This window comes from Eleutherodactylus coqui, chromosome 5 (genome assembly GCF_035609145.1).
Source record: "Eleutherodactylus coqui strain aEleCoq1 chromosome 5, aEleCoq1.hap1, whole genome shotgun sequence".
Taxonomy (NCBI): Eukaryota; Metazoa; Chordata; class Amphibia; order Anura; family Eleutherodactylidae; genus Eleutherodactylus; species Eleutherodactylus coqui.
In genome coordinates, this window is record NC_089841.1 from 136,898,358 (window position 1) to 136,910,843 (window position 12,486).

Genomic DNA, 12,486 nt, shown 5'->3' on the forward strand with positions numbered 1-12,486 from the left:
ACACTGCAGCCAAGCAGAGCTGCAGTGGGAGGAGTAAACAACAGCCCCACCCAATGATGAAGCAAGGGGTGTGTCTCAGACTCCCTGTAGACACTGTAGATAACCTGTAGTCACAGGTCACATTTCTTCCTTATAGAACTAAGCTAAAAAAATTAAAACAACCAAAGAGCAATATCTGAGTTAAATAAAAACAGGTAATCATCTCCTGTAAGTATGGAAACATCATTTTATAACTCCTGACTGGACAGCTGCTTTAAATGGTACAGAGGAGAATGTGTGTTTGGAGTCTAAATAATACACGTAGCAAAATGTAGTATACAAGTACCATTACATAATTTATGACTATTGCTTAATTCTATTAAAAGTTTATGTACAACAGAAAAATTATCAAAAATGAAGTAATAACACAGCAAATGTGACACCTAGGGAGCAAAAAACTCATGTCCCAAAGTGAACTCATACAAAAGATATCATGTTCTCCGTACAAAAGACAGAAAGCCCTGTAGCTTTAAGGAGCTCCTGCGGGACATGTAACTGTAGAAAGGCTAGTGTATACAACATTGATTGGGAGTGAGGTAACCGCAGCCAACTGTGTCTCAAATGAAAAGGGATTGGAGGTCTGACCCAGAAAACAAGCATCGTAACCGCCTGATGAAACTTTAATGATCAACACAAGATTCTCCTTCTCTCAGCCTCTCCATACAAACACATTACTCTTATATCCACGCAATGCACAGATGACAATCTCAGGAGGACTAGTTTCTGAAAAATGTGCAGAACTGTATAAAATCAATAAGTAAATCAGCACTTCTGAGGATGCTTTATCTCCTTTCTAATAAATGAATATTATTGAAGAGAAAAAGTGTAGAATTCACGCTACATGCACTCTACAGATTTCGGCCTCATTCTCTCCGCTGTCATGTGCATCAATAGTTTTCATTAGGTTTAAAAGAACAAGGGGAAATAGCAACGTCAAACAATTTTACATGTGCATGGTGTAAGCTAAGATTTATTTCTCTACATACAAATAAAACGTTATGCCGATCTGAAAAAGTCAAGACTCTTCAACAGGTTATATGGGGGACAAATTTTTTTTTATAATTATATATATATATATATATATATATATATATATATATATATATATATATATATATATAAAATGACAGAAAAGACTATACTTTCTGAATTGACAGAGAAAGAAGACTTCCCAAAAGAACAGACTGGGGAACACAAGGATATGGATGGTCAACAGTAAAGGATAAAAGAGTTATGGAAAGAGTGAGAAAGAAAATAAAGGGAAGGACTATCCATCTCAGAAAGGCACAGAATCAATTGGAACATACTAGGTTAGCTGAATCATCCTATCAAAAAGATCTTGCTCGCTAGGAAACTGATAGTCAGTCTTTCCCTGATCCAAATCATTTTGGATTTAGACTCATCCTGAGACCAACGGTATATGACTCTGCAATGGTGAATTTCGCTCCTTGATCCATGAAGCCCAATGCTTTTCAAGAATATTTAGGTATCTGCTCAAGGGGTTTATTTACAAGCCAAGTGTATCCAGATATGGAAGAAAAAAGAGAAGATAACAAAATAAAAACAAGAATGCCACCATGGAGGGGGTTCATCCAAGTGTCCTTACAGAAAATGAATGCGGGTACTTTTTTCTTTATATAAGACACTTTACACTCCAGGCCTCATGTGAATCTATACAGCATGCCATTACTGCAGCAAAGGGAACAGACTGGTGGTGACAATGCCAGAGAGGTGGGGATTTCAACTGGAATGGTTATTTCTTCATTTAGTCACACTGCCTGATCTTAGAAGAGTTTTTTAAAATCCTGGTTCCATATAGTATTACACTGGAGAACAATTTTGAACCAAATTTTTGCTGACTTCAGTTTTTCAGGCGATTTGGACTAAACTAGGCATGCCGATTTAAAAAATGCAGTTAGTTTTCTTCTGTCATGTCAGGTTTTTTCTCTACAGCTTATCTTATGTGATTACTCAAGCCTAGGGAGGTTTGCTCTTGGCCATTGGGAGAACACTAGTGCTCCGCTCTACCTAACATAGTAACATAGTATGTAAGGCTGAATGAAGACAATGTCCATCTAGTCCAACCTGTCTATCCTCCTGTGTTGATCCAGAGGAAGGCAAAAAACCCCAAGGGCAGAAGCCAATTAGCCCTTTTGGAATTTTTTCCCCAAAAGGGCTAATTGGCTTCTGCCCTTGGGGTTTTTTTGCCTTCCTCTGGATCAACACAGGAGGATAGACAGGCTGGACTAGATGGACATTGTCTTCATTCAGCCTTACATACTATGTTACTATGTTAGGTAGAGCGGAGCACTAGTGTTCTCCCAATGGCCAAGAGCAAACCTCCCTCGAGTGGGGAGGGGTGGAGGATGACCTCGGTGAAAGGTTGTTATTTGTCTAGGCTATTTAGATACACATGTGACAGTGTAGTGAGGAGTTGTGTGCCGCTCCGTATAGTGAATTAGCAAAATTTATTTTTTTATTTACTCACTTATTTCCTTTCCTTCAGATCATGTCTGCATCTGCTATTTCTCATCGTAAGTGCCTAAACAGCCCTGATTTCTTTTGCTATATCTGTGGCAGTTTTACCATTCCCAGTCAAAGGGTGAACATCAGCACATTTGTCACGCAAGCCTATATTGCATATTTCAAAGTTAAACTTGGTGACCAAGATAAGTCTTGGGCGGCTCACAAGGTGTGCAAGCAGTGTGTAGAGAGTTTACGGATGTGGACGGAGGGAACACGTGATAGGTAGCCATTTGGTGTAGCCATGTTTTGGCGAGAGCCAAGAGATCATTCCAGTGACTCTTACTTTTGCATAGTGAAAACTTCAGGATAGAACAAGAAAAATGAATGTGAAATAGAGTATCCTAGTCTACCATCAGCTGTACATCCCATGTCTCATTCAGCTGAAATATTAGTGCCAGTTTTCGTTGAACTACCCTCTATGGTGAAGAACTAAGTGACAGCAATGATGACGTTTTTGAAATGGAAGATGACTTGGTTCGTAAGGGATTTGATCAGCATGAGCTCTCATTTGAAGACATTGTCAAGGACTTTCTTGGAAATAAAGCAAAGAATTACACCGAATTGTCCAGACACTCTTGAAGAGCTACAAAATGCTTGGTTGCAACATGAGCATCAAGGTGCATTTTCTGCATTGCCATCTTAAGAACTTCCCGCAAAACCGTGGTTCGGTCAGTGATAAGCAAGGTGAACAATTCCACTAAGATTTGAAGGTCATGGAGGGACGGTATCAGGGTAGATGGGATGAACATATGATGGCTGACTATTGTTGGAGCATCAGGCGAGATTGTCCACAGATTGAGCACTCCAAGAAAAGCTAGAAGTGTAAATTTTTTCCTTAACTGCTATTACTTGCACACAATTTGATGTACAAAAACAATATATCTTTTGTATGAACAAGATAACTTTAATTTAACATTACATTCAGGTAATTTTTTTCTTCCTATGTATATACATTTTGTATGGCTTTTGAAAAAAAAATGGACAGTATCCCACACAAAACTGTGTTCCCCAATGTTAATTATTTCATATTTTTAAATGGGTAATCCAGTCGCATGGTTGATATTTAAAATAGAGAGAGAAATTTTAAGAATTTTTACAGTTTACACTAACAGATTTCCACTGGCTTCTGAGATAATTACATAAAGAATAGGTGCATGTTCATATTTTGTGTTAGGTTACCATAAATTACGTCCTGCATGCGAAACTGTAAAGGTGGCGAGCATATGCAACTTCCCAGATAGATAGAGAGAGATACAAATACACACACACACACATTATACATACATACATACATACATACATATATATGCGACTCTTCATATCTATTAGATTTAGCCTGAGGAAGGACCCGAAGTAGGCTTGAAAGCTCTATAGAACATCATGTCTTTGTGTAAGTCATTAAAAGGTATTATATCTACAAGATTACTTGATTTCTCTTACTGAGAGCAATCACATTATAAAGCATACTGCATACACACAGACAGACAAAGGGACATAAAATCTATATAAGCCAATGTAAACACACACAGACTGACTTACAAAAAGGAAAAAAAAGAAGAGTTCCTTGTGTTTCCACTGCAGGACTTGGAGCCATTTTCTTTACGTCTCAACAGCTCACTGTAAGGACTATTGGGGCATATTAAACACTGCAATAAACCATTGAAGTGAATGGGCAGGTGCAAATACAGTGTACACAGGAAACCTACTTATTTGCACCATTTCAATGAGCCTATGTTCTTTTTTGCATGCACAAATATACAAATAACTCATAAGTGAAAAATATGGGCGGAAGCAATTTTTGGTCGCGCAAATACGCATCGTATTTGCACGACCAAAATTTGCTTATGTCCATGGGAATGAGCCTCAATAGTGACCCCGATAGTGGCACAAGTAGTAACAGTGTCCCCTATATTGGCAGCAGTAGTGCCCCTATAATGGCCCCAATAGTAACAGTGTCCCCTATAATTGGCCAGAGTAGTCCCAGGGATGCTGCCTGACCAGAGGCCAATAGCAAGCCCCCTGTTGGCCTCTGACCAGGCAGCATCCCTACAGGCTTTACACTCACCCCTTCTGCAGCTCCAGTCTGGTGGCGGCAGTGAAAGCAGCTGTAACCACTGCTGAGTCTGTGACCGTTAACCTCTCACCTCAGCACAGACGTCAATGGTCACAGACTCTGCACTGCGCTGCCAGACCATAGCTGCAGGCGGGTTGAGCAAAATCCCTTCAAAAAGGGGTCTACAGGCAGCGCCTGCCATGATACACCAGGGTCGGAGCGGAAGCGCTGCTCCGAATCCTGGGAGTGGCCAATACTCGCAATTTCAAGAACAGCTCCCAATGAAATTAATGGGAGCTGCACTTGTGATTCCAATTACGAGCGTCGGCCGCTACACAGGGGTCAGAGTAGCGCTTTCAATCTGACCCCGATGTATCCCAGCAGGCGCTGGCTGGATAACCCCTCTAAAATTTAATGCACAACCTGCAGGCCATATAAAATGAGATACGACCTGCAAGCCTTATGTTTGACATATGTGCCCTAACAATTTAGCCCTAGCAAATCCCAAACTTTAAATATAGGACTTAACAGTTTACCCCCAGAAAAACTCAATCAATATGACTGAAGAGGGAGCTCTTAATACCCTAAAATTATTTTTTTTTAACTCTAAGGACTCTAACTTTGGCTCACAGTTCTAAAACAAATCCATTATCACAAATCTAGACATTATAGAGCAGGTGGTAATGTGTACTACATATGCTAAACTTGGAGCTGCCACTTCAGCCTGTGTGGAGAATGGAAGGAAGGGCAGTATAGGAGGAGCAGGCAGTGAGCAGGGAGAGGAGGAGGATTTGTAATCCTTCTTCTGTCCCTGCATTCCTTCAGATAACCCCAGGGACCGGTAACATAGGACTTTTGTTCATGTTACCACCTTCCCCCTTACCAAGCATACTTGCTCTCGGATTGTCACATATAGGGGAGTTTTTTTCTTGAAAAGAGGTGAGAAGATGTCAGCACTCCTTTGTGCCTAAATAGGCTGACATTGACTGCGCAACCTGGCTGTTTAACCTCTCTAATGTCATTTTCAGTGCTGACCACGGCACCCAAGTGGTCTTAGGGCAAAAAAAAATTCTCTCATACGTAAGATTCTATTATTAAAGAATTTTTTTTTTAAAAACTACATGTAATCAGTATTGCTGCATCTGTAATGACCCATACTATCAAATTAACAGTAAATGCTGTAAAAAGAAAAACTAAAACTAGAAAGAACAATGCCAGAACCTCCATGCTGTGCACCGTGTTGTTCAATAGAGGCCACTGATGAATAGGTCAAGTCACATGGTCCTCCATCAGTGGCCATGTTTTGAATGGAAATGCCATATGGCGAGTATGGAAGACTTGTTTTTTACCAAGGAGGCAGCACATCGCACAGGATTGCCCTCGAACAGTGGTATATTAGTAAGTACACAGTGTGTTGTTCCCAGCAAGAATGAATATAAAGTTGCCAGCTCCGTAACGTAACAAATTATGTACTTATAATGCAGGACTATTGTGCTGTGAGTATTTGAACTTACCCAGCAAGGACAACACCATCATATACATGAGCATCACAGAGCACCTTCCCGAGTTCATACTGCAGTTGGCTAACAGCTCCAATACGGTTCTGAAATACATAACCAAAACCATTTACACAAGTGATGAGCAAAAGAATACTTTGGAATAGGTCTATATCATCTCACCAATCTATTCAAATTCTGTAGAGTTAATTTACACTTATAAGGATTCAAAGAGATTTTAACGCTGACATCACAGACTACTGGAAGCACTAAGGGTGCCTGTCCACGGGCGTGATTCGGGGCGGCGGTAAACGGCCGGCGAATTATGCCGGCCGAAGCTTTCCATAGCATTGCTATGCTGCGCATTGCCCCGATTCTCCGCGGTCAGCCTATCTATTAGATTAGGCTGACCGGCAGAGATCCGTGTGTGGCTCCTGCTCCCGGGCGGCGGCTCCCGTGGCGGCGATCTGCCACGGGACTTCGCAACGCCCTAGGACAGGAGGCCTAGTCTGATGGATCGTACAAGAATCTCAGTCTCCAGCTATCACTGTAATGGGACACAGGGCAAGCCTAGAAAGGAAGCTGTTGAAGATCTTTAGTAACATTAAATATATTTACTTTTACTTAAAAAATCCATGGATTTAGAGAAAAAAAAAAGCCAGCAAAGGTGTCCATAGACATTAATAAATGCACAGGCCCCGCTGTACTCTTTGTACCGATCAATGGGGGCCCCAGAGGTGGGATCCAAATTGATCAAACACTAATTGCCTATCCCCTCATTCATACATGCAGAACGTGCCTGGTACTGCAGTTCATCCTTCTCATTCTGCAGATTAGCAATCTTAGTCCCAGCATTATGGGGTTCTTCAGAAAACTCATTTAGGGTCTGTTGATATGTATCCAGATTTGGTGCAGATTTACTGCAGTGGAAAATTGGCACCAAAATCTGCAGCAAATTCGATGTTAAAATTCGCATTTTGATTTGAATGCGCAGTTGACTCCTTCAATGAAAGCGCGATACCTGCAGTAGATCTGCGTCAAAATCCACATTAAAATCTGAACCAAAATCCACCATGTGTGACTGCACACATTCCTGCGACTGCCCTATTCATCTGAATGGGGATTGCATAAATCCATGCGCTTACTGCCAAAACAATCCCATTAGGCCGCCTTCACACAGGCAGTAAACGTTAGTAGTATTGCTGTGGAAGCTCTGCAGCATTTACAGTACAGGCCATGTGGAGGAGATTTAAAAAAAAAAAAAAAACTTTCTTCACATGGTGCAGAAATTTTTTGTGACAAATCTCCAGTGTTTAAAAACAAAAACCAAAAAAAAAAATGCTGTGGATTGCAAATCCACAGCATGTCCAATTATGCTGCAGAATTCAAACCTTGAAATACAAGTGCTGAATCATGGAACTGTTCCGCCAGTAAAAACACGGCCAAATGCGGATTTCCTGCAGAATTGCTGCAGGTATTCCGATGCAGAATCCCCGCAGCGATTTTACAATGTGTGATGGCAGATGAGGATTTTAAAAACGTCAGCATGTTCACTATTTGCTTAGATTCTGAAAGGAAAAGCCGCAAATTAGCCCCACAGAATAACAATGGGACTAAATCACGTGCAGATCCGCTGGCACACCTGCAGAAATCAGAGTTTCAGCCACAGCACATGTGTGTACATAGCCTTAGGGTGAATGCACACGGGCGGATTTGAATTAGAGAACCTGGAGCGGATTCCGCAGCAGATACCGCCCATAGCATGCAATGCAAAAGTGATTCTTCATGCACAAGAGCAAAAACCAATTGTGGTTTCTGCTCATGGATGAAAAAAATCACAGCATGCTCCATTTTCCTGCGGATTCCGCACGCATGGTTCCATTGAAGTCAATGGAAACCGTCCGCCGCGCAGCCCATTCGCAATGAAAAGCAGGAGTTTAAAAAACAAATTTGTACTGCGCATGTCCAACACACGAGCCGTGCGGACCATCCGCAGTACAAAAAGAAGAAACTAAAAGCAGGTACGCGCCAACACTGCGGCTGCCAGGGTTGGATTCCGCAGCGAGATTTCGCATGTGGAATCCGACCCGCCTGTGTTCATGCGACCTAACAGAATTTACATTGCTATGACTGTCCGTGTATCTGTCTAGGAACCCAATATAACATCAGACCTCTCTATAGAATTAAATATGTTACCCCAACCATGTCTATTTAGGAAGAGGTGTAAATTCCTACTAACACAGTCTGCGGTAATAGTCTGAACAAAAGCCCAGTGACTTTATGCAAGTAATCTGGCTCTAGTAAGTACAATATTTCAGCGCATAGTATCCACTTTCTCTTTTAATCCACCTAATTTGTATAGTGATTTAAAGTTTTAGCTTAAAGGGAAGTGTAGGTTGACAATGAGTGAAATGGACAGATACATGGAAGCATATCAGCAATTCACAGATATGCGGTGTACGCTGCCATTTCTTCAAATTACCAGATGCTTGAAATGCAACTGTGAAGCTGGTTAGCAGAGCTGCTACATGCCATTTAATTGAAATAACTGATTTTAAAATTCAACTTTCCATAATCTCTTTAAAGCCCCTTAGCAACTTGAGGCAGAATTCACACAATATAAGCATGCATGCTATCCAACCTGCTGTTAAAACATATGTGAACAAAACAGTAATAAGGGATCTCTAGTTCTGATCTTCCACAAAATAATTACCAACATCAAAGCTGAATCAGACTGAAAAATATTCCTCAGAGCGATCCTCGGAAAAGTCAGGGAAAAAAAAGAGACCTTCATAAAATTTTAATGAAATATTAATAAAGTCTCGCTAATACATCACATGTCCCTAGGGAGTGGCTAGAAATTGGCAACACTTGATGTGGGATATGCTTAATGCTTCATTGGGAACAAAATCACATTATGCAGAACATGTGTTAGGTTCTGCCAATTTCAGGAGGTCCCTGCGGGTGGGAAATATGTTGGAGAAAGTGCAGTTGTTTGCTTATTATAAAAGTTTCAACACAGAGTGCTATGGACAGGGATATAGCGGAGCGTTGACTACCTGCAAACTTCGACGAGATCCACTGTCTTATTAAACACTGGCTGTCTACAAAGTCAGCGGCCCTGATTCTTATTAGTTTTTTATATTTCATTTATTCCAGGAGTTTTCTGGGACTTATCTATTGGTGATCTATCCTCAGGAGCTGTGCCTGCAATACCAGCCTGGGCCACTGCAATACAAAAGAGCTGTCTGCTTCAGGCTCTGTCCGCACCGACAGCGGGCCCGATCGTAGCTGATCGCTGGGGTTTCGAGTGGCAGACCCCACTGATCAACTATTGCTGACCTATTCTGAGGATAAGTCATTGATAAAGAAGTTTCAGAAACCCTCTAGAGCATATATTCTGCTTCGAAGGGGACTGAGATGGAATAATCTATAGGGAAGTGAAATATTACAAGCAGGAGAGGAATAAGTTGATTTTGTGAGACTCGTCTTCTAGCAAAAGGAATAAGTATGATGAAAGGGCCTAATTTGATAGGTCAGGCAGTAAGGCCCTGTTTCCACAGCATATTTTCCGTGCAGATTCTGCCATGGATTCCACATTGGAATCCTACATCATTCAACTGAATGCAATTAAAATCTGTGCTGTTGTCCATACAGAATTGATTTTTCTGTGTACAGATTTTGATATCCACATTGGGGGGAAAAAATAGCGTGTCAATTCTTGACGTGGTTTCTATGTGGAAACTGTTGGGCAGTGGCACACATTTTGCCCAATTGACTAAAGCTAATGCCATGTTCAGATCCAAAACAGAACACCAAGGCTGAGTCTCAGAGTTCTGCAAAGGATTTTACGTACTATGGTCAATCCTCATTAGAAAAATATAATGTATTTTTGCTAATAAAAAACTGTGTGACACACCCCAACAAAAATAAATTACAAGCGGTGGCTCCATTAAATCATATTATGACATGTCACTTATACAAGTAGTGCCACCCGGAGCTTTCTGTGATTTGATGGATGAAGACCAGCTGCTATGATGTGTCCTGTACACTGCACACAGAGGAGGAAATCCTGCTCCCACTTCTCACTGTAGCACATCCTCAGTAGCAGCAGCACACAGGATATTATACAGCAATGATAAGCAGTGTAGCTGTGAATTACTATGGGTGTGAGATAAAACACTTACGAAAAGCTGCAGGCACATCACTGTGTGAGTCTTTCTGCCGCTATCTCTGTCAAGAACCCCCCCACCTCCTTTCTCAAGCAAACTACTATCGACGACCTGTCTGTCCGTGTGTTAGTGGGTTTGTGAATGACTTACATGCTCCGCCCCTGATCAGATGACAGTGACATCATCGAAGGTCCTTCATCTCTAGTGAAGGGATGCTCCGCCCCTGATCACATGACGGTGACATCACAGGTTCTGTACGCACACGGCTGCTGTCCGGATAGGTGTTCATTAGTATTCCATAGCAACTGAGGCTGCAGAGGATTTGTAGTCTGCCCGCAATCCGCACAAGGATGCAGGACCTTTGATGACCTTGGGATGAGCGTCACCATCATGTGATCATGGGCGGAGCATGATAGTGACATCATCATGGGTCCTTCATCTCCAGTGCTGTGCTGCTTCTGATCCCTACTGTATGGGATAAACAATGTATGTAGCAGTGCTGTGCGTGTGATGTTCACACAGCACAGCTGTGTGGCGCATTGCGCCACCAGAAACACTGGTACTATAATTTCTACCTAATAATTACTGGTAAACTTCTATAGACAGCATAAGACACACAGACACTTCCTGTAATCTGTCTTGGCCTGAGGACGTGGTGATGACAAATTCAATAAAAGAGTTCAAAAGGGGCCTGGACGCCTGTCTTGAGCGATACAAGATTATATGTTAGAATCAATAATAATTTCAAGGGGTGTTGTTTCAGGGATTATTTTGCTAGTTATCATATTGGCCAGCACATAAAACCCAAGTTTTGTGAAGAGTGAGTACTTAGCTCTTGTGCTTACACAATTCACAAGTGGACGAATCTATTGGTATGTACCTGTGACTAGCCTTCTTCCAAATGAATGGCCACCATCATTCCACTTAATCTGTAAACTTGTGTCCCAACATTCACAGATTCTAGAATGCCACTAAAATCAGTGGCATAATTCATTAATTTCTACAGTCTTCCAAACAGGAAGTCAAAGGAATTCTATATTCTGAGTGCACACTCAATTCAAGATCAAAAACTTTATAGGAGAAGTTTGACAAGCTGAAGGAAATCCCTCATCCCAGCTACTCCAGTTGATCTCAGGGGAGCTGCTAATCTATTGCAAGCATGTAGCAGGCTAAGCGAGTAGCAATGCCTATAGAACAGGTTCCCAATAATTTCATCTACTCCATTCAAGCCTGCAGATATGCCTGCTGTCTCAGTGTCTTAAGAAGATACATATTAAAAAGTAATCAAGTCTTCATTATAAATGTAAACATTTACATTGAAGCTGATTTTTCGTGGTTATGGATATATAAACGTCAAGTGTTAAAACAATCTCCACCAAGTGAATGAAAATGTACAAATTTTAGAAAACAATAAAACATTATAAACTAACAAAGCCGTTATTTAATCCAGTGATATCAGCAGGGTGAGCAGTTCAGCTCAGCAAGAGATTTGTTTTGAGCGTGTAATGTCGTTACAGAATTGCGCACACAGAGAGGGGCAAGGTACCTTCCAGTTCATCCTCAGCATGCTCTCCCGAGTACGTCTTTCTTTCAGAGCTCCCTTCCAAGACGAGCATGCTGTAACTTGTCTGTCAGTCAGGTACCCTTCTCGTTGGCAGATGTGGTACCACAACATCTCATCTTCAGCAAGAGCCCTCCAAGCCTTGCTTACCTAAAGAGAATCAAAGGCAAGGAAAAAAAAATACTTGGCTTATTTTGATCACATAGCAACGATGAATAATGCAAGTCTTAGAACTGATCTTCTTCCAAAGTGCGGTAAACCTGCTTTCTAATCCATGAGACATAAAGAGATTAAATGACTTAGTTTGGAGCGCACAATCTGTACTTAATAAACGTCAGATTTAGAGTTCAAACACTTGCGACTTCTAACACTTGCCTTTAGAAAGCCATTTTTAAGTAAAAAAAACAATTTTAGTAGACTCTACACGACTAAATACAGAAATGCTACAGACTTCCGGAACTACAGTGGAACAGTCCGCATAAAAGAACTATGTGCTGATAAATCTTTGGCTTTCCATATTTGACCTACCTTTAGACTAAAAATACTTTTATTACAACAAAATTTTTTTTTTTTTTCAGAAGTATGACTCGATTTATTATCTGAAGTGAACATGGTCTCAAAGTGTTGAAGCAAGCAAGC

General features: G+C 41.2%; 1 protein-coding gene across 1 annotated transcript in view; it reads right to left on the reverse strand.

Annotated features, from left to right (window-relative positions):
• Positions 1-12,486, reverse strand: part of FBXW8 (F-box and WD repeat domain containing 8) — a 131,855-nt gene that overhangs the window by 93,493 nt on the left and 25,876 nt on the right. The window contains exons 3-4 of the mRNA XM_066603222.1: positions 11,833-11,997; positions 6,133-6,221 (exon numbers count right to left, since the gene is read on the reverse strand). Of these exons, the coding sequence (XP_066459319.1) occupies positions 6,133-6,221; positions 11,833-11,997 (254 nt within the window). The remainder of the gene's footprint in view (positions 1-6,132; positions 6,222-11,832; positions 11,998-12,486) is intronic.